We start from the raw sequence: 23,887 nt of genomic DNA on the forward strand, positions 1-23,887 counted from the left end.
ATATTTTTAAAATAATCAAAACTGAAGATGATTGTTTTCTGGAGCCCTAAATGTCACACTGTTGATCCAAAACTGTCTGACGGTGATAAGTCATATGAGTGCACATAAACTGGAATTCCAGTTCATCCCCAGAGATTCCATTCAGGGACTTTCCCGGCCTGAGTCCGTGTGCAGGCTGAGAGCGAGCAGTGACCAATGAGCGGCTGTGGAAAGACAAAAGTTCCCAGAACCCTGCACCTGTCGTCGCCCTGCAGCCGAGGGGAGCCCGGCTCGCCACAGGGGGCACGACACCCCACAGTGTTGACATATTCAGGAACAGAGCTGTGATTTTCAGACAAATCCAAACCCCCTGCTCCACTCCCACACATGCATCCGTCGCACAAAAGCAGGCAGGATAGCAGGATATCGTGTTCCGACCCTAATGCGATGTGCCAACCACGGCCAGCGAGTTGTCCAGATCTGCTGCCAGCGTGCCAGTTTATATTTAGAGGCACAACTGCGAGTGATTGTGGTTGGAGAGGAACGCCTTCCTTCCCACCTCCTGAAACCCATCCCAGACATCTGCCTCTCTGAAACTCAATCCTGCCGGGCGCTAGTGCATGTTCAGGCTTGATTCATGTGCTCCGTTTAGGATGTGAGCTGAGCTATGAAAGAAGAAAATAATGGTTGAGGTTCAGTGTCCTGAGGGAGCCTGATGGATCCCGAGTGCAAAAATGACAAGAAACAGCATGTTAACATCACGCAGGTGGGATTTTATCGATAACTGCATGTTTTCCAGCAGTGAGAAATGGCGCAACAATCACATGGCCGCCTTGTCATGCCGGTCATGAGTTGTTCCAGAGTTTCACACTGTTTGTTTCCATTTCGCTACTGCAGGGCCCGGGGTGAACCCTCACAGTCACATGACCACTGACAGGATGTGAGGCATTAATCCGCTGCACAATGACAGTATGGCATCCCCCAAGTTTATGCCAACTGACTCCTGCAGCTCCTTATATAGACGCTCTATTCTTAGCACATGTGCATGATATGAAGAAGGAGCTGCTGCAGTCTGAGTCCAGCACAGTCTCGCTGCTGTATCTCCATGTTTCACAGCCGAAACTAAACCAAAAACGAATATTGTTTATTTGTTTAAAAGCTCTCCTACAAATACAAGACTTGTGTCTGTAGCTTTATCTGCCAGAAATAGGCTGAAATTTGAGCCAAGACTGGAACTGAAATGAGCTGATGAAGGCAACTGTTCTGACAGTTCTGATAATAGCTTCATTGTTCATGAAGCAAAGATGTGAGACCTCTGCTGGTTACAGCTCCTCAGATACAAACCCACAACTTGTCTGCTCTTCTTTTTCATTTCAGTGTAAATAATTGTTATCTGAAGCATCTGAACTCCAAAAACCCTTCAGCTGCTTTGAAAAGCATGTGATCTTTTAAAAACACAGAAACAAAAATCTAAATTCAACCATTTATCTGAGCCAGTCACTGGATTTTCAACTTTTTTGTGCTTCTTGAGCTATTGATACGCTTTAACATTGGGAAAAATATACAAATCTAAGCATTAAATGTTGGTATCTTAACCATCAAAATCCATTTATTCTGCATTTATTTTATCTGAAAAGTAGCTTAAAAAAATAAAGCATTTGCACCAGATCCTGTAAAAAAACCAAAAAATTCTGTGTTAAGCCATGAAGCCATTAGTCATTCAGCTGCAGGCAACAGTCAAGTGACTAAAATTCAGGGAATTTTTAGTGGAACTGTATGGAAACAAATTAAAATGTAAGTAGTAAAATATCTAAAGTATGTGGACTCAACATTATTCTAGTATTAGCAACCCCTTGGGACACTTGGAGATTTTTTTCCCAACATTTGCAAAATAAATAATCAAAGAAATTACATTTTTGGTTTCGATAAAGTGTGACTCTGTGCGCCAGCTCACCAGTCTGAGGTGAAAAAAAATGTTCTCAGTGTGACCTGCTGCTAGATCCTGGTCCGTCCTGTCTCCATGTCAGGGAATGTAGCTAATTATAAGTGATTAAGGTTTCTGCTGTTATGCATAAATGCAGCTCTCTCTCTTAGGTGGATCCTGTTGCTGTTTGATGCTGCAGGTATCTAATAAACTCAGAGGAACGACTCCCAAAACCTAGATTACATTTATTATCAGTGGCTCTTATTAATCGTAGCTGTTACAGGGCAGTAAAGTTGCAGATTTTTTTGTTTTGGATGTGCAATCGGATATGAGAAAGGTGATGTTGTTGGACCAATGCTGAATGTGGAACAAGATCGACTCAAAACAACTCAAAGTTCATTGCTTGTGTGCCTCTCTGTTAAAGTGACTGCATGCAGTTCAGACTTGTTTGGGAATGTTCTGGGTCCGGCCTTGTATATCTGCTGTTGCAACTTTGTGAGCAGGATGATTATCCAGACATGAAGTCGACACGTTCAGATGCAGATTAATGTAAAGGAGTGCTGGTGCCAAAGCGACTCAAGTTCTCTTGAGTTTATGGAAGTTGTGATGGGTATTTTGTGACTTTGTAAGCCCTTGATGTCTATTGTCGTGTATTTGCAACATACTACTTTCATTCAGACTGCAGCTGAGATAGTGTATCCATTCCCCCAATGACGGTTTGTGCATATTCAATACGTACCTCAGAACCTTTTGCAAGCACTGGTTTCTCGTAGGACCGGTCATAGTGGGACCTAATTATTCATTATTTATCTGTTTTGTTTTTTTTTTGTTATATATCTGCGTATCTGTGTTCTATGTGTAACAGATAAATTAATAATCTCCACCTATTTTAGCATCAGCTAGAAAGCAAAAAAACACAAAAAAAGTTTTTTTTTAAAATTTTAAATAAATTCAGGCATCAAGGGGTTAACTGACCCAATCAATTAATTAGAAAATTAATCAACTCTCAAGCCATTAATAAAAATGATTCTTAACAGCTTCCCTTTACAAGAAGTTTCTCTTTACGGTTAGTACCCACAATGTGCGACTTGATCTGAAACCCAGTTCAGATCTAATCATATCTCATCTGTTGGGTCCTGATCTTTGGATTCTCTGTCAGCTCTGATCATGTGGTGTTTGACAAACATCACAGGGAATAAATATGCTTTGTGGGATAGCATGGAGGTGCAAACTGTTAAAAAACATCAAAAATTACAGGTGTTCCTGTTTTTTTTGATCGGAGCTGTTTGGTAAATGAAACGTAGCAGAGCACTGAAGGTGCTTGTATGTATTGGCTGATTGGGATCAGCTGTTTCTATTATACTGCAGATAATAGGCTCATCAACCGCTGTGTGGTTTGTAATGTCCATTATTGTGTGGCTCAGGTTACCACCTGAGCGTCAGTAATCACAGGTTTGGTTCGATCTGCAGCCTTTTTATTGTCCACGGTTAAAGACGCTGATGTTGTTCCTAATAGCTCAACATCTTGCACATGTCTGAGTAAGTGTGCTTTGTGCTGTTCAGGAAAAAAACACTACTATACATGCAGAGCATTTACAATTATAATATGCAATTAACACGGTGAATTGTGGCACCTGATATTGATGTGGTTTTAGTTGTAGTCGCATTTTAGTCATTTATCTATTGGAGTTAACAAAAACGGAAATCATCTAGTTTCTTCAGCGACATTTTAGGCAAATTTTGATTGGAATATCTGCAAAAAACAGATCAATATGTAAAGTTGTGCTACAAGCAGGTCCAGCTATCAGCGAACTTTTAAGTACTTTAAAGCGATACCAATACCATACCATAGTATGCAGAACAGTATCTAGTAGTTAGTCCACCGCATCGTACATTTGGAGTCAAAAGATTACAGTGTTTTAGTTTTATCCCCTCAAGAGTTGTTGAAATGTGACATTGCTTCCACAGATGATGAATCCTGCTGTTTTACTGTTGCTCTTTTTTAGGCAGCAAATCATATTTTAGATGGACATCACCATAGTAACCCAGAAAATGGAGGAGATGCTTGAGACATGTAGTGAAAGGTTGTGCGTTACATTTTTTGGCTAAATTTAACCACATAGTTATGGTACTTAAACCAAACCTGAAAACGTACTAAAACCAAAAGTAAATAACAACAGAAAGCAAAATGATAGTCTGACACTGATACTATCAATAAAACTAAGAACTTTATTTGCATTGCACCTTTCCAAAACAAAGTTACAAATACCTTTACAACAAAACGAATGTCAAACTAGACAAAGTAATGGTTGTATAAAAGCATAATTTAGTGTCATTGCATCCAATTGGCACCGTCTGACTGGCTGTGGTTGTTGTTAAGTGATGAAACAGACATGCATTGTGACTGAACCTTCGCTCTGCTGATCACGCCAACACTGTAGAGCCGCCTCAACTCTCTCCGCCAACCGTCCTCTTCCCCCTCTGCTGTACCTTTAGTATTGCTGGTTTAAATTGATGCTCGCGTATGATAACTAAGACCAGTGTTGTACTTTACATGGCCATGAGAATGTTGGAGTCCGCTGGGATCCGTAAATTTCATCATCTCCTCAAATCCATCTGTGGACGTCTGTGTCCAACCCATAATTTGTGTTTGCTTGGAACAGGTAGATGCCAGTCTACAGGTGTGGATTGCATCCTATAAGCAGCCTAGAAAGCAGTATAATAAGAGCAAGTGGGATTTGGACCATAATGCAGGCTTAAGTAGGAGGGAGCTCTCTCTTGAGGATCGCTGTTGCTGCTTGTAGTCTCTGAACCTTTTTGTACCAAATCTAGCTGTAAAAGATTTACTTAAAGCAAGTGATTCTGACTGAGTTGGTGATGCATTGAGCTGCTGATTTATTTCTAGATTTTTGAGTATTCTTTATAATTCTTTGGTGTTTCTGGTCAGAATGTTCATAGTCTCTTGTTTGGTAGATTTTTCAAGGCCACATTCAAAATTCTGAACTGCCCAGTGTTGAGAACCTTCTGAGTTATTTTTCTCTCTTGTATCCATTATTATTTGATCATTGCAAGTGTGCATGTCTTTTTCATGCTCTAATCTTGACCAGCATTCGAATCCGCTTGAACTAAATGTTTCAAGCAAAAACCAGCAGTGAAATCCAGCTCCCCTGCTTGTATCATGTGTAGGAGCTTTGCAGAAAAGCCTCATTATATTCTACTTGGACAGCAGAGTAAACATTACGTCATAGTAACCTGTATTCACTCCGACAGCAGATAAAAGAAGAACTCACTCGCTTTTTTAAAATTTTTTTTTTTTTTTTTTTTTTTTTTTGTACCTGACTCCCAGCATTTCCACCAGTGGTCCAGAGCTGCATAGGATCATCCAATCACGTCTCTTCACAACTCTTCTTCACACTCTCTCTGTGCTGGTTACCAAGGAGACAGTGAAGTCTGAGAACTGGAGCAATGGTTTGGCATGAATGTTTTTATTTATTTATTTCTTTTCTTTGTCTCTCAGCATCCTGGGAGTGAAGCATCGCCACGTCGACTAATGATTGTGTTTGTCATTTTTACGAGTTAAAGAAGCGAGACTTGCTCGTGCGTGAATCAGCGCTGTGTTTGTGCATATGCATGTGAAAAGAGCAAAGCTGTGCCACCTGATCCCCGCCGTCCCACCTGTTCTCACCATGTTTCCTCCCAGTGATCCCACAGTTCCTGGCGGGTTGTGAGCACGCTTCTTCTTGCCAGGAATCTGTCAGCAGCGACAGGAAAGCGTTTATTTTCGTGCAAGCTTCAATCGCCAGGAGACCGTTTTGAATAATGAGTCGATCCAAGTGAGCCAGTTCAGACTGAACTGGTACATTTTTTTTAGGAAGGAGGGTGTGGTTGGACTCAATTAGAAGTGATAATAAAAACCAGCTGATTGAGCCGGGAACTGGCATGTTAAGCCTTAGAGGTGCTTCTGTCCTTTGCAGTTCTTGCACCTGCACACACATGCCTCCACACATTCAGTCTTGCCTTTTTGCTCGCCTCACGTTTCCATCTTATCCTTCACTTTTGTTAAGGAGGAAAAAAGCAGTGCAGCCACTTTTTGATTCTGTGCTGCAAATTCAGCATCTGCTAAATGTTTGGTTGCCAGTCCGTCATCCATCCGTCCTTGTGTTTCTGTCAGAGTGGATTGTAAATTCATGAATTCAGCAGGATTTTGTTTTTGGTTGGGCAGCATCGGAGGTTGCCCAAACGGCTGCGAGTTTAGTGCTGTCACAGCAGCAGAACTTATCGTGTGAATGCAGAAACCTGACAGTTTAATAGACAGAGACGATGAATCCGGATTATGACCTGTGTAGCGTTTTCGTTCCTGATGTCCTTAAAATTTACTTTCAAGTGGAGCTGAGCAACAAAGAGACAATGACAAGGTGCATGCAGTCCAGGGATGTTAATGATTGATGGTTAATCTATTAATAATTTAACTGTTTAAAAATATTTTGACCAATTAGGAATAGCACGAAGGACATGCATGTCAGAGGACGTGTTACAGACTGACTGTAGTACCTGGTTGCACCACCAGGCGGAGCCTCTTACTGCCGTTCCATTAAATGGAAGATGGCAGTGTCTTTGTATTTTACACTGTACCAACCCTAGAAAACGAGCACAAAAGACAGTTTTGTGTTCTGGCAGGCAGAGAGCATTTATAGGGTTTAGCTAGCAATGGGCATCATGACAAAGACTTCTGAAACAGTGTTTTGTTGGACACTTTTACTCCTAGAAGTCTGGTTCAGTGTAGGCACCAAAATAACTGCGAGGAAAAATGTCACTGTTCAACGTAGTCTCCACAAAATTATGTTAATTTACAACTAAACTGCATTTTCCAATATGGTTTGAAGGGAAATTTAATTTTGTTGGGAAATAAATGGAATCTGTGAGCATCACATGTGGGAAATCATGCCAGTTTGAAATAGTGACTCTGAGATATGAGATAGGAAGGGTGGATAGAGGCAACCAGAAACCGGATTTTCATGAAAAAGGCCAGTTTGCATCAAGTGATGGATAAAAGACCATCAGTCTCAGAATTAATTTTTGTTTTCTGTCATTTACTTTTGGTTTTTACACGCTTTCTCATTCGGTTTCGGCTCCATAACTACGTAGTTCGGTTTAGGAAAATATCACTTTGTTAGAGGCTTTTACATTTTCAAAACTTAGTTCAATTTACGCACCAAATTTACTTAGAATCAGGAAAAACATCTCAGTTTGGGATAAAATGTTTAAAGCTCCTCCTACATTTTTTGGTTTCCAGGTTGACAAGTCCTGCCCTGTCTGAGATATGATTGGTTGGTTGAAAAGGAGCAGCAGTAAAATGATGAAATGAATGCATTGACAAGAAATGTCTTTGTAAAATATTGCAAAGAAACATAATCCAGCAAAAACGCATTCTTTCAAATGGGGCTGGACCCAAATATCCGACTATCCAAATATTCGGTTGTTACGGTGGTAGCCGAATATTTATTTTGAGATCTGAATATTCGGATCCCCCCCACAGCGTTGGACGTTACGATACAACCAATCCAAATATTCGGGCCATTCCTCAGTCTCTGTCTCCGTTTTCTCTTCCCCCCACCCCCATCGGCCGTTAGGAACCGAACCGAATATTCAGATATCCGTCATTAATCGGGGCCGAATATCCGGAGCCCACAAATTGCTATTCGACCAGCCCTACCTTCAAAATATAATTCAGAATGTAGTTTAGTAAAACTGTATGTAAGGATGTATTTAATCGTGTTTGCATTACTCCATCCGTGTTAATGATTATTGATTGATAACACTTCTGACTCTCAGTTAAGGAAATTGTTGTAAATTTGCATCCTGAGCAGACTGGCAGATGGACGGGTGAAACCAGATGAGGCGACGGATGCTTCAGGAGTGTTCACTGGGGATGAGTAGATGTTCAGAGAACCACCAGGATGTTTGCTCACTTACATCCCTGGGGTGTTTTACAGCCCTCAGCCATCAGTTACAGACCAACTGATGTCTATTATTTTCTCTCTTGACCTCCATCCCCCTACACATGCATCACGCTCATCTTCACCTCCTTTCCATCGCTGATTACTGTAGAGGAAACACTTTGCTGCAGTGCTGTTGTGCAGTACGTCTCTGCTCTGCTTTGCTTTCCCTCTAATCCTCCTCTTGAATGATTTATTGAAGGGCGAAATTGGGCAAACAACAGAGACCCAACGTTCTATTCTCCACCCTCTGACCTCTGCTGAGGTTTGCCTTCTCTTCTTCTTTTACCGATGCTTTGCTCTTCTTTGTTCCTCCACCTCCGATGTCAGCACATCTTCGCTCGCCGTATTCGTGTTGCCAAGCTTTATGAATAAATGGCAGCTTGTTTGACTCCCGTGAACCCTGCAGCTCATCAAGCCACCGCCGCTCAGCGCCCTTGAGACCAGTGATGTGCGTTGACAGGCTTTGATTTCTATTAAATACGGGATAGAGTCAGGCAGCTGTGGGATTAAGTGCATACAAGAGATATCGCCCCAAAACATGCTGCAGATCCACCTCAAGGAGGAAAGATGTTACATGATAATAAAGAAAGCTGACATGTCATAATGAATAAGGTTATACACAAATTACCGTCAATTTTAATGGCTTTGCATTTAGCTAACTAGCTTTACCATTTCTGCTACCTTTAGCCAGTGGTGGAAGAAGTATTAAAAATATAATAAAACTACCTGTAGTGTAAGTACTTAGAAATACATATATTATATAGTACTGGATTATTAATGCATCAGTGTGCATGCCACTTTAAAGTTGCAACTGGAAATAATTATCATTTTATATAGCTCATTCCACAAAAATTAGCATGATTTATTAGTTGATTTGTATTTTATGTGAATAAACAATGTGAAAAATATCGGGTAACAACCATAGAGCTAAAGAGTAAAAGTAAAAAGTAGCATAAAAAAGAAAAACTTAAATAGTACGGTATCACCTAACAGCAGTTGCAGTAGTTTCAGAAACAGCGTTAGCAATAGTTTAGATTTGCTATAATAAAAATACAGGAGCCTCAGTAGGAACTCAAAGCAACACAAGTCAGCACACCTTTCATTACTGAGATTCAAATCTTTCATTTTTTTTTTAAAAACTTCACATGTTCACCTTTATTTTTAGAACCAGACTCATCCCGCTGGCATGGAGGGTTCACTGTTTGCTGGAGGGGTTGTGTTGCTCTGTCTTTCTCTTTAAAATACCCCAAAACTGCTGGATTTAAGTCAGGTGACATACTTGTCCAGGTCGTGGTTTTCTCTTTTTTACTTCTTTAGAAACTCTGTGATCTGTGATTTTGTGGCTTGAACATACATGCCATCTCCCCGACACATTTTGCACTCTTACAGCCCCACATCGTCACACTCCCACCTCCGTGCTTCACCGTCAGGACGATGCATTCACTGTTGTTGTCCTGGTCAGGTTCACACCAAACATGCTGGACTCCAACTGAGCCCAACAGATTTATCTTCATCTGACCAAAGAATGTGCTTCTAATATTTATCAGGCTTCTGTTTATGTTCCTTAACAAAGTTTTTTCTTACAATTTTGTGCTTAAGAGCAAGCAACAGTGTTTTTTTTTTTGTGCTCCTGATTGGAAATCACAGGTGCACTCAGTTTGCTTCAGTAATCACAGTTTTTCTAACTCATGTATCAGTAATCACAGGCTTTATTGATTTTTATTTTTTTTGTCAATAAAGGGGCTTGTATTTTCACTGTAGTCTTTAGAAAGTATTAGTTTTGAGGAGGAAATACTCTACTGTTCACCTTAGAAATAATACTATCATTGAGAGGTGACAAAGTTTCAAATCATTTTGAGTGATTTTGCACCGGAGCGTAAACACTTTTGTTGAAGGCTGTAGTTTTTGTCAGCAAGATTTGTGCAAATTTTCCAGTTTTTCATTAAAGAAACTAACACTGGCATTGAGCTAATTCCTAAATTGTTTTACTTAGATGTTGTTGGCTTGTTAGCTACTGGTAAGCTTAGCCTACATTAAGGAATCCCATGAATTTTATTGGGCTAACTGTTAAATGCCTCCAAACAGTTGGCTTCTGTGTTCAATTATTGTGGTGTGATTTTTATTTCTTCGCATGCTAGTATTCTTCGTCATCAGGAATTAGATGACAACTTTACAGCGCTCCACTGTCTGAACCTGTCTGGACATCTAGCTTAGCTTAGCATGGGAGCAGAGGAAGCTAAATCTCTAAAGCTCCATCATTATAGTTCACACATTGCGTTTTGTTTGAAATGTAAAAAAATTCAGTGTACTTCAGAAGTGCTTGCAGGCATATTTTTCAGCTTGTGTTTATGCTAAGCTAATTGCCTCCTGGCTTCAGTTCAACATGACACATGAGACCCATATCGATCTTTCATTCTTCCTAAGCAGATAATTCCCTAAATATTGAACTGAACTGGGCATTAAACTGTTCTTTCCTCCTTGTGTTTCTGCAGATGCAGATACTCGACAAGTTCCCGATTGAGGGAGGGCAGAAAGACCCAAAGAAGAGGATCATCCCGTTTCTCCCAGGTAATAGCCTGCTCCTGAGCTCCAGTTATCTGAACAGGCTCTCACATAAATAATGTATGAGCGGCACTCGAGGGGCGTCAATATGAGCTGGTTACTGATGCCTGCTGGACTGCATGTGTGTGTGCAGTGTGTGTTACTGCTGACCAGGCACTAAGTGTGACTTTCAGATCTCAGCTGCATGTCTGCCTGATGTTTATTTTCTGCCTGTTTTAAAATGTGACTCAGCTTATGGTTATGCATGAACTGGTTCATTTGATTATGTGTGCATGGGATTGATTGGAGACGATGCTCATGTCTCCTGACTTTCAGGTTAATGGTGACCTACAGCACGGCCTGATCGATGGCAGTCGTCTGCTAATCACACTGCTGTGGTCTGTGTGTGCACCTGTGTGTTTGTCATGTAGATTTCTGGAGATTCATCGTCTGTTTATAGCAGCTTATTCTGGTGAAGGCTCTGCTTAAGCCCCGTGGCCGACACGTGGCCCCAGCATCATCTGGAACTGCTCTCCATCTCCTCTGAATCCAGCTCACACTTTTACAAACAAAACCTTGATTTTTCTGCCAGCAGCAGTGCCAGGTGCAAACATCTCTGGCTGTCTGCAGATGCATATTTAAGGATAAAATGCTCAAAGCCACATGACGCTGGAAAATGCAGGACAGTAGTTCAGTTGGAGATGGTCAACACAATCCAAATTTGCTGTATGGATATTAAGAATCACCAACTTAAGCATCAGGTGTGAAAGCAACTGTCTAATTGTGAAATTTAATCTGTACTGAATAGTTTTTGTTGATTTTTAAATACAACTGAAGGTAAAACACTGACATATTTGACTTTGACAACCCCTCAAACGGTCATTTTAAATCAAATTCTTGCTGCTAAAATTCAATATGAAAATTTGCAGTTTAAAGTTCAATTCAAACATTTTGAAATAGCAAGAACCTGAGATCAAATTTAGAAGTTTGAAGGAAGATTTAAGGCACGTAAATTAAACCTACAGTGCCGAACTTTTGATATTAGAAATATTAGATAATGAGGCTAATGTTGGAATTCAGTTTTATGCGATTCAAGCAGATCGAAACATTCAGAAAAAGATATACTTTGCTGTGATTTTAAAAAAAAAAAATCTTAGTTTTAAAACCAAAAATGGAAGTTGAAGGTCAGGTGTCAGAATTTGAAAAATTAAATGACGCATATATATTTTTTTAATTACAAAAACTAATCTGTAAATTTCTGTCTAATGTAAAATGACATTTAAAACTGTGAATAACCATAAAAGCTCAAATTTTTAAAGAATATATTCACAAATTTATGGAAATTTCACAAATATTTCTGTTGTATGAATGTGTAAAATTTATTTTTAGGACGGGTACTGTAGGTATATTTCTAAAATTATAGACAATTTGTGACATACAGATTTCCCAGATGTTGTTTTTGACATTTATTGATATTTATTGATTTTTTTCTTACATTTCTAAAAAGAAAAAAACAAAAGAAATCACGTTTGATTGGTTTGTCATTTTCCGATGTGAAACTGTTTTTGAGTTAGTGGTTTTGAAACAAAGAAAATACGTGTTTTTTGCTGCCAATTGATAAGGCTGTGTACAGGCTGTTTGCTGTTTAACTGACATAAGTCCAGTTTTGCTATTTAACACCCACACTTTATTCAATGTGTCTGACCCAGGATTTGAACTATTTTGTCAACGGTTTTGCAAATTCACCAGCCCCACTTTTATTATTTTTTTTAATGTAGTAAAGCTCCATCACGTGTTTACACAACAAACAAATTTCCCCAAATAGGTGAAACCCACTGAAAATATTGTTTTATTTTCTGAATTAAAAAAAAAAAAAATTTAGACTAATCATAACATAGTAATGCTAATGTGCCAACAGTTCCTTAAACAGCACCAGAGAATGCAAAAACACAGCATAAATCTTTGCTTTACTCTGCAGAAACAGGATGCATTTGCTGCGATAAAGAACATTAATGCTGGTCATGAGTGGGTTGAGGTCTCGAATGCATGACCCTGCTGTGTATAAATCCTGAGAGTTGTTTAGAAAAGCCCTGAAACAGACAGAGGTCATGGATCTATAGAGGGGGCAGCTGGGACCTTGCAAGACATGGGGGATCAGTACTGACACCTGCTGCTGGTTTGGAGTAAAACCCTCAGAAATCACTGGTCTGCTACATCAGCTGTTGCATTTTTAGCGAGCGCTGCATACATGTATCAAGTATTTACTCTTCTCTTTTCCCACCGGCTCCTTTGTTTTCTTTTACCTTTTGCCTCCGTTTAGATTTTTTTTCTCCCTTTTCCAGGCAAAATCCTGTTCCGGAGGAGTCATGTGCGAGACGTGGCCATGAAGCGGCTGCGTTTCATCGATGACTACTGCAGGGTAAAGACATTTCACTGTAAACATCCCACGCTTCCCGCCGTCTAACTCTGGGGAACCGCTCAGGGGTCAGGGGTCGCGTCCATACAGTCTTTTCACACGCTTGAAAACGTGGGATGTGAAGTTGAGGACGGGGAAAAGTTGTGAAGGAGTCTATTTTGCTTGGAGGCTTCTGTGTTCCTGAAGGTCCAGTGTTTTCATCTGTGAGGGTCGACCTAGTTGTGCATCGGGCTCTTCAGTCTCTGCACAACATCAAGCTGTCTTATTTCAAAGTCAGCAGCAACTTTATCCCCTCGTTTTTGGAGAAAAACTTCAAATTAGCGCCTCCTTCCCACAAACAAAACAAAACTTGAAAGCCTTTTTTTGAATTTCTGCAGTTCAAGGGCGACTTGCCTTATCACCTCCTGCTCCCACCCTTATTAGTTTCTTTTAATTTATCCCGGATTCAGATCTTTTCCTCCCTCTTCCTTCCTTCCTTCCCCTTGGCACTTAGCCACCATTACACCAGATTTGGGCTCTTTATGTTTGTCTCTGTGCACACAATTAGGGAGCAGCATTATCGGCCGGCATTAGGAAGGGTTACCGACAGTGTCAGCTCGGTAATTGGGACCAAAAGAAAAGCATCTGAAATGAGCCTGTGCAGGTTTTTCGAAAACAGGAATTTGCAGTTGCTGCTATAGTGAGAGTGCAATGCTGTTAGCTTCCCACATCCTGTTTGTGAGGCAAACAACGGAGAGGACGAGTAATTACCCAGATCTGCTCTCTGGAGATTTCAGGATGCAGGTCTGGCCTCTTCAATCCCAAACGCCTCCAATAGTATCGGGTCTGATGAATGAAAAATGAAGGCAGCTCGGACTGCGGTGATTTCAGCAAAAGCCCATACATTCTGTATGTTGTTGCATATCTTCACGGTCAGGCATCTCAACGCCTTTAGTCACATCATTAAATATACATGCTGAGAGAGGCATATGAGCCTCTGCTGTAGCTTTGTCTATGAATATACAGACAGAGCAACTTCTTGCACACAGACGAGGCCAAATGTCTGCAGGATTCCTCTTAATTATGGTGAAACCTTAGTCATAATACAAGCCATCCAAAAACCCAGAAGAAAGCTTTCTTTCAAGCCGCATTAATTGTTTGTTTGTTGCAGCTTGTGGGAGGTGGAAAAAAACTGCACAACACAACACTGCTCGTTGTACACTATAATATAAAAATCCTGTACCAAAAAAATAGAAAATTCGGCAGCAATAAAGCCAGAAAGAATACATTAACAAACAGGGTAAAACTGTAACGTTCAAAGATTCAAACAGGTAAAAATATCAGCAAAAATCTGTCAAATAATATTGTTTTTAGCTGATTGAAATTCAGTAAAGCAGTCATTCAATTACACACAAACGTCTGATCCATTTTTAACATAGAAAATATTGATTAGTGCAGCTTTAAACTTCAATCAAACATGTTCAGTTACGTCATCTGCAGCTGTTTTCTCTGTAATGACTCGCTGTCTTTCTGCAGGCCCTGGTGAGACTCCCCCCTCAGATTTCTCAGAGCGAGGAGGTTCTGCGCTTCTTTGAGACGAAAACGGACGACATCAACCCTCCAGTGGAGTGAGTTTTGCATACTGCATGCACAAATAGGCATGGACACTTCGTGTATAGGCAAATCCGCTGGTTGACTTGCGTTGTGTTCCACAGCAACATCATCATTGATGTGGTGATAGGTTCATCGACTCTGAAAGTGTTTGTGGTTGGAAATCGTCTCCCCAACCGATCACTGGTAGCGATACTGGATTTGGGTGTGACTCGCACCTGAAACACGAGTCTGAAATTGGTTTAGCGAGAAAAATTAGTATCGATATTCATTGCGAACCTGCCGAGTAGAAAATAAACACTGTGCAGCTTATGAAAAGAAACAACAGTCTTACAAATGAAAAGTTGTTTAGTAAGATTTCAATATTCTCTGAGCTTTTGGGGTTTCAACATACTGTAACTGGTTTTGGTCTAACTGGTAGCTTATGGTGACTCATTTTAAGCTGATGTTTGGTTTGCTGACTGTACATATTTCTGTTATTACTGTGCCTGTTCATTGACAGTATGACTGTTTTTCCACTTTAACAAGTTTTTTTTTTCTGAAATCGATGCGTTACAATTCCTGTAAATGCAACTGGATAACTCCAAAAGTGCAATATGTGAGATCATGAGCACAAATACAGCATTATAATAGAAGCAAACACCTATCTGCTATGTTAAGATCTATAGTCTGGACCTCTGTCTGTGTTGCAATCACAGATTCTTTGTTCTATGTTTTGCAGACCACACATACATGTTAGTACATCTGGGTCCCTCCCATTGAAATAGTCGGCACTCCTTTAAACAGGCCATTCAGTGTATCTTACAATGCTAGCGATGACTCATGCTTGTGTCTGGATTATTTTTTTGTTGGCTCTTAACCTGTCTTATTGCATATGAAACATCAAGGGAAGGAGCAGGTGTGGCCAGCATTAGGGAGGTTCCGACATGGTCACACATATCAGAATCATTTTTAAATTGACCTGTACCAATCTAATTATTAAACGCATGGGTTCTGGCCAGAGGTCATTAAGCATCAAAAAAGTTTTTGTCTTGGTGCCCTTTGCTAGCCAAACCCCCCACAATGCTCTCTGCTTGCCATGAACCGACTTGTATCCCGAGCGACCGCCTCCTCTGGTCGCTACAGTAAGAAGCTGGTATAACAGGATGCTAGAATTCAGCAGCATAATTAATCAAAAATAAATTAATTGATAACACAAATTGAGCACAGTGGACATTTCTTCTGTTGCAGTTTTATTCGTTTAATTAGACACTACACAAATTGGGATGTAGGAACTCTGTCTTCGTTGATGCCAGCTTGTTTTAAACACTTGAGATCTGGTCAGAGGTCCTTACACATCACAGAAGTCTTTGTTTGGTGCCCTTTTCTAGCTAAACCTCCATAATGCCAACATGAACTGTCTGTAGTTTTCTAGCTCTTGTCTCTACAGTATTAAACAGTAAGAGGCTCCACCTGATGGTGCTAGCAGAAGCTAATTCTGAATAGTTTTCTTAATCAATAACCAGGAGCATTATTGATCAAAAATATATTAATTGATAACACAAGTTGAGCACATTGGATATTTCTCCTTTTGCTGTTGTAGTCATTCAAATAGACATGATTTGCAGTGCAAAGGCAGCTCTGCCACATACGCCATTAGGACGTGGAAACTTTGTCTTGGTTGTCAGAGGTCCGTACACATCAGAGAAATCTTTGTCATGGTGTCTGTTGCTAGGTAACATTGCTGTTTCAGTCAACAGAAACATGATTTGGCTAAAAAGTCAGCTCTGTTCCATATGTCCCTGAGATATAAGAACACTGTCCAAGTCAATTCCAGTTTGTATTAAACATATGTGTTCTGGCCGGAGGTCATTAAGCATCACATAAGTCTTTGTCATGGTGCCTGTTGCTAGCTAAACCCCCTCAATGCCCTCTGCTTGCTAACATGAACTGCCAGTAGTCTGAGTGATGCCTCGTCTAGTTGCTACAGTACATGCATGTAGAGGAAACAGGTTTTCTCTGATTTTTGGAGCTTGTGGAGCCACAGTACACCCTACACTCTAACGCTACATTTCAGACAGCATCCTACTGGAGCTTTACAACAAACTTCCTGACCACGTACGTGACATTAATGAAAGCTTAGGTGCAAAATAATTTAACGCATTGCAGAACTACTCACTTGTCAAACATGCATCAGATTGATTTAATTGATTTTAATGTAGTTAAATTGTGTATTATCTAGGAAAACAGAATCAGTTTGTCACTGAATATAATATTATTGAGCAGATACTCAATATTAAATGACTTAGATTGAATCGTGGACAAAAAAACTTGATCTGGACATTCCTAGTTTATAGGAGATTGTATTCTTTATCTACACCACTGCTTTATTGCACAGGTTTACAAGTGAGATGCCACAGCAGTAATGGCAGCTTGTTTACTTTGGCCTCCAACCTGGATTAGTCCGTGCAGACGCACACATGCATGCAGACAGTGTGTAAACTTGTTGCCGCTAATTACGTTGCACAACACGATGCTGACGGCGAAGTAAATCATGTGTGCTGAGTGATAATGTTGCACAGATGTTGCCGATACACTCAGATCTCATGCATTTTCTTCTGCATTTCTGCATCTTTTCAACCCCTCCCACAAAAAAACCCTGAAAATACTGCATGATTGTACAGTGGCTAAGCTCATTACCTCACTGTCTGTTCTCACTTCTATTCCCAAATCAGCTCTTTCTCACTGTTAAAGCCTCCTACCAGGCCGGGCGGTGGGGAGAGAGGAGTTGATGGATGCGAGATTGGGAGGAGGAGAACGACTTGTTTCATAGCAGGGAGATAGCCCCTTTGGGTAGTTTTTAATTAGAGAACACTCTCCTCTCCAAACCTCAAATGCCAGCATCGTACTATTCATTTGTAATGTGTTCCTGTATGCAGAGAGACAGCTGCACCCGAGGCGCTGCAGCTACATCCAGGCTGTCTTTTCCTTTTTTTTTTTTTTTTTTTTTTGTATGTGTGTATTTTAATTACTTTTCTCAGTATTTCTCTTCTGCTCCTCTTATAGTGACCTCTGTCTGCAGAGTTTTCCAGCTACAGAGCATCTCTCCCCCCATTTTCTTCTTCCTCCTCCTCTAATTCTTTGCTTCTAACTCGCCCTCATGAATTCAAGTACGTTTAATTGACGAGACAGCTCAAGGTTACGAACACAGCCGCCAACGCAATCACTCTTTGATCAACAGCTTTCGTTCTCTCACACCATCCACACAGCTTCCCGTGTTACCTGCCTTCTCATTTGTCTTTTTCACTTGTCTTTCTTTGGCTCCTGCCCTTTATCTTCTCTTTCAATCCATTTTTTTCTCTCAAACATCACTCCCTCTCTCTCTCTCTCTCTCTCTCTCCCCACTCTCTATCTCTGTCAGAGCATTTTGGTGCATAAAGAAATCGCATTAATCTCGTTGTCAGGAGAAGAGGGAGATGAAGCCATACATGTGGAGCATCAATAATGTGTGTAAACGCTGCCCTCATCGCACACAGTCTGTTAACCTCCATCTGTGACGCTCAGCGGTGCCCAGGCTCAGTTTAAATACTTCATTTACATCCACTGATACTGAACTGATGCCTACATGGGAGTTGTGTTGCATAGAGGGTTCACTGTAGGTGTTGTGTTGTCGGTTCACTGTAGACAAATGCAGTCAAGGATAGGTCGAGTTAACAATGATAGAGGACTCAAAGGAAGCATGTAGAGATTGAAAAACATCTGTACAAAGATCGATCCTTGATCAAAGCCACAATTCAGAGAAAGAAAACCATTGATTAGATTTTCCCACAACAATAGACTACATTTTCTCCACAAATTCCAAAAGTCATGATCTTTTCTTTAGTTTTTACAATGAAATATAACCTTGAAATGGGTCTTTAGCTCTGGAGTTAAGCAGGAAAATGTGGAAAAATATGTCATACGGTAAGTTGTAGCCTGACGAATCACAGCTTTTGGTGCTGAGATGTACAAAATATTACATAGAAGTTACCTAAACAGACAAACAAGGAGAGCAAGAGAGGAAAATAATCACGTCATCTGGTGTTAAACAACCTGGTCTCCACACCAAGATCTACACGAAAATGTGTAATAATAAACGCAGGTCAACAGCAAGACAATAAAAGGATGTAAAATTGTAAGTTACTTAGGGTTTTCTAGGGTTTTCATTAGGGCGGGACTGAAATTCCAGCAGCATAGAAACCCAAAATATGACCTTTTCTTTTCATACAGTTTATCTATAGGGCTTTTTTCCAATATCTCAGGTTTTCTCCAAATAACCGTTTAATTTCAATGTGAACAGACAGATAAGTTGTTGTGCTCCACGAATATTTTAAAAATCTGCATCTGTTTTAATTGTTCTGTTTTTTTTTTTTTTTTTTTTTTTAAACTAAAATCACCCAGCTAGATTTTTTTGTTCTAGTATTCTAGTAGTAGTAGTTTCAGCAGTAACTTTCCTCTTTTAATACCAAGAATGTTCTTCTCAAAGGTTGGTTCTCTAAACATGCTGTAAAAATGTTTAGTGATAACATTGTCCCCTATTTCTGATAACGCTTACTGAATGTTGCCTTGAGAACGTCTTTCCTTTGTTATCATGCAACACTGTGGAACATTTTGGGAACGTTTTATTAAGTGTTACCTCAACAACATCTTCCAAACACCCTCAAAATGTTCCACCTTTGTTTGTGTATCACGTTCCTACAATATTTTATGAAATTATCTGAGACCTCAATAACACCTGGAAAACATTTTTTGAATGTTGGTTTGAGAACGTTCTTCCTTAAATAATCTGACAATGTCCTTCAAACATCCACTGAATGTTGCACTTTATGTCTTAGTTAACTTTGAACCTCATAGGAACATTATTTGAAATTAAAAATACCAGTGAAACAGTTTTATAACTTGTAGATAATGTTAGAAAAATGTTGAAGGAACATTTCCTGCTGACTGGATACGCACAGTTCCAGTCAAAAAGGGGAAATAACTGAAAGAGATGCTAAGATGTGACCACATGCCGATGGAAACCAGCTACCAACCGACACAAGTGAGTTTATACAGTGAAAACGCACAAACTGGGGTCAGATTCACACATAAAAAGATGTTTTCTGTCAGAGAAAACACTCAAGCTCTTATGTACATATTACAAGTTTAAAGCCAGAGACGGTGCAGATGTGGAGAGCTGAGCCTGAGGTGACGCTGCTCTCTGGTCAGATTCAGATCAGATGGAGCTTCGACCTCTTCTGGCTTCTCTGCATCGCTGCCGGCTCTGACTCTGACTTCATAACAGAAGAAAATACAAAAAAACAAAACGCTCTGCTCAGTTACTGGTTAGTTAGACATCATGATCCAGAGGACTCGACTTGTTTCACGGCTAAATTGAATGGATTCCATTCATTCCCTACCCACAATGCATCTGCTAAATGAAAATAAGTAATTGGAAAAGCGGGGAGGGGGTGTTGAGGAATGACATGATTTAAAGTGATTGTTGAGTGTTCGAGTTGTGGAGGCAGAAAAGTGATCTGAAGCCTGGGAAAGATGAACTGCTGGAGGCTGATTTTCATCCATCATGTACGAGTGTGTAAACAGATTTAGACGCATTTTTATCATTCAAGGTTTTTTTATTGTTGTTTTCTATTTTCTACATAACAGATCAAAATCGAAGAAAAAAATAATAACCTTCTAAACCTTGAAAGGCATGTACTCTTTAAAAAAAAAATGAGATGACACCATTCATCAGCCAGAAGCTGTAAAAACAAAAGAATTTCCAGACTTTTCCAGCAGTCCTTGGACTAATCGTCTGTGATGTGCCATTCAGTCAAGCAGATGATCCAAATCTAAGCTCAACATGACAGAATTTCATCAATGCCACTTTATTCTACATATTTCATCAAAAATCCCCCCCCCCATGTAATTTAACATGATAAGATCTTTTTAGTGTAGCAACGATAGTAAAGTTACCATAAAATTCTGATCAATGCTTCCTAAAATGGAAAAAAAAACAAATTTTTGACTGAGTTTTTTTTTTGTTATGTATAATCCAACAAAACAAATATCAGTAAATCATTTGAAAAGCTAAAGTAAAAATAAACAAACTTTGTGCCTTTTTTTTGTCCTAGTAAAAATTGGCTTTCATGTGTGTCCAGAGGTGTCTTTCAACAAATACCTGCCTTCATAATTGCTTTACTTAAGTGTTTTTGTCCTAACGAAATACTGGTGTAAACAAACTGAAACGTTAAAATTGAAAGGTTGCAAGAATATGAATCACTCACCAGGGAGCTGAAACAAAATATGACACCAGAGGAGACTGTCTCTCTAGTTAACTCACAGGTAATTATAGTAATTGTTTCTGTATTAAATTCATAATTCGTAATTTTTCTTTTTTTTTTTAGATGTAGCTCTTCTACCTCCTGTAAATACACATTTTAACACACTGCAGGAGCTTCATTCTGTCTTTATCCAGATAACTGTCCAACAACTCTGCAGACGTTCTAGCTGCTTGTTATCTTTTGGAAATGTCTGACAGGCTGCCAGGAGCTGCTGATAATCTCTGAATATTCTGAACAGTACGTATTTATCTCCTCGCCTCTTACTCCGCATAATGGGGCATCGTTTTGATGAGTCGACATCATTTGCTACCCAGTGCTAATTAGAAAGAAAGCGAATGACAACAAATTCTCATCAACTTTGAGCTGCGGTGCCTGAAAGCAGAATGCGCCGAAAGCTGATAATCAGACTAAAAACTCCAGCTGAAGCTCAGGATTGTCACTGTCTCCTGCAGTTTCATTGCAACAAATAAGCTCAAAACATCGCAACTTACGTCACAATTTTATAGAAAAGCTGCCGCGAATTCAGACATTTTCGGCCACAACAGTCTCGACAAACGCCCACGAAATCCTTGAGGGACTGATTATTGATTAATCACACTGCTGATGACTGACTCGGGGAAACTATTTAAAATGTAAAAACAGCCATTAAATATACCACAACAACATTTAAACTACGTCCTACTTTATCCTAGTTTGATTTAACACCTGTTTGCTGGCCTGAAGTCAGTAGACTTCATATAAGTCTTTGTCATGGAGCCCCTTTACTGGATAAATTCCCACAATAATCTCTGCTTGCCTACATGGAAGTGCCCTCCTCTAGTCACTACAATGTTAAATGTAATGTTTTTACAGCATGTGATAGCTATCACTCATAACTAGGCTTCTTCATTAATAAGGGTGAATATAACTGAATATATAAAATAGAAATAGAAGTGACTAAATTAGGACGCTCTCCTCTGTTTATGTGGGATCGACTGACAGTGATCAGTTTGTCTCCTGCAATTCTGTCTGCTGTTTTCTTCATTATTTTTTTAATGTCACCGTTCTAATGTTTTTATTGCCCACTAATATCTTAAAGCATTGTCCATTATAGTTATCCAGACTCTGTTTCAGGATAATCTGTGGCTGCCTTCTAACTTAGCCGCTAGCTGTTAGCATAGCCATTGTGAGAGTAGCTACTTTCAACAGCTTGTCTTGCTTGTTTAGTTTCTGCTTGAGAGACATTTCTCAGATCACAGAGTGACGACAGACAGAGAGAGGAGGCTGCATCACACCTGAAGTAGTGCATTTAATTCATCAATAATCGGTCGAGAATTTACCGATACGATAATCGGAAAAATGCCAACTGACGGCCACAATAATCTGTCTAGGTTGTTGAAAGGTGTCACCGGCTTCTTCAGTTTATCCTCCCATCCTCCCTCGTCCTGTTCTTCCCATTGTGCAGGACTTATGAAGCATCCCTCCCTCTCCTCCCAGCCTCCCACCTCCTTCAGACTCACTCAGCCCTAATGGCTAAGCTACTTCTCTATTAGGATCACTCAGCATCGACGAGGTTAAAAGCTCTAAGTGTTGTCCGGACATGTGTGAGCGTTTATCGATCTGACCGCTTCATGCTTTCCAAATGTTTGTTCCCAAAGAGATGCAGCAGCGGCGGGAGGGTAGTTTCTGTCGGGCTGAGCTGGTTTGTCTTCGTCGGGTTATTTTCGGCATGTCTCCGTTTTACTGCTCTCAGCTCTATTTTTTCTCACACCGTCACCTTACATGGATGCACTCATTCACCGAGATGCGACGTCTGACTCACACCCTTACTCACTGGGTGTTGTCAGGTCGGGGCTCTGCTACAGTAATAGCTTTGGGAGGGCCAGACTGTACGTGAGTGTGATGAATAGAGCAGGGCAGTGACAGCTGTAGCTACCAGGGTGATGAAATGTGTACACTTTATCACTTCCTGGAAAATGAAGAAGGAGAGAGGCGGGGAAGGAAAGAGGGATGGGATTCCTCCCCCTCTGGGAGGTGAGGAGGTCAGAAACAGGGGGGATGGGGAGTGAAAGGCCGCTGATTTCTGATGTGATATATTGGCGTTTCGGTTAAAGCGAGGTGTCCGATCTGACCTCAGTGCCGCCTTTACGTCTTATTTTTTTTTATCCCCCACCTCCATAAAACCTCATCATGCCCTGACAGCCGCCACTGTGCTCCTACTCTGCTGCGTAAGATTGAATTTTCTGACTATGATCTGATTAGAAAAAGGAGCCACATGCCTGGAAGTGCAGAGCAGGAATCAATGCCATCAATCAAAGCCCCGAAAAAGAGCCCAGGAACTCCTTCAGAAGCAGTTTCTTCTGCGTGTGAGCGCCTCCTGTCTGCAGGCAGAAGAACTGCAGCTCAGCTGATGTCACTCTCCTGCAATCACTCGCTGCTTTTTGAAGTCCAGCAGCTGTCATGTTTAATGCATTTTAAATTTAGCTGCGCTTTTTGTTTGCTTTCCGATGTGTCTGCAAAAGAGTTTGTCGCTGGGGCTTTGTAGCACCAAACACAACCAGATGAGACGATCCTTTATTGATGCCACAGCGGGGAAGCTTGTAGTGCTACAGCAGCTAAGGAGGTACTGCAGAAATGTAGTGGAAAACAAAAACAAACTGAGATTGTACAGATTGCCCGATATGGACAAAATCAGATATGACCACGGATTTATCTGAATGTGAAAAACCTCAACATTGCAGAGGCTTATTCTATATGTACACTGTAAAAATAAAATCCATAAAAAACAAAGAAAGTCTGGCAGCAACGGTGTCAGAAACGGTATGTTAAAAAACTGTGGAATACTGTAGCGTAAATACTGTAAAAACTCCAAAACTTGTGTGCATTATGTACAGTTTTGGTCTGGGTTTTTTCTTTCTTTTTCCATCAAAATTTAAATTAATACTTTTCTCACTTTTTTTGTAAAATAAATGTTTAAAAATTATTCCCTGTTTTTATTAATATACATAGAATTTTTTAAAATAATGGCAAATATCTGTAAAATAAATCGATTATAATTAAAATATTTATATTCAAATACAGCAAATAAAGCAAACTTTACAGACAAACTTTGTAAAAC

The 23,887-nt window shown here is 40.1% G+C and overlaps 1 protein-coding gene across 7 annotated transcripts in view; it reads left to right on the plus strand.

Annotated features, from left to right (window-relative positions):
* sh3pxd2aa (SH3 and PX domains 2Aa) overlaps positions 1-23,887 on the plus strand; it is a 141,952-nt gene that overhangs the window by 40,967 nt on the left and 77,098 nt on the right. For all 7 annotated transcript variants that reach the window (XM_035958058.2, XM_023292082.3, XM_023292083.3 and 4 more), the window contains exons 3-5: positions 10,395-10,470; positions 12,786-12,862; positions 14,375-14,466. In XM_035958058.2, coding sequence (XP_035813951.1) covers positions 10,395-10,470; positions 12,786-12,862; positions 14,375-14,466 — 245 coding nt within the window. The remainder of the gene's footprint in view (positions 1-10,394; positions 10,471-12,785; positions 12,863-14,374; positions 14,467-23,887) is intronic.

Source organism: Amphiprion ocellaris, chromosome 4 (assembly GCF_022539595.1).
Source record: "Amphiprion ocellaris isolate individual 3 ecotype Okinawa chromosome 4, ASM2253959v1, whole genome shotgun sequence".
Lineage (NCBI taxonomy): Eukaryota > Metazoa > Chordata > Actinopteri > Pomacentridae > Amphiprion > Amphiprion ocellaris.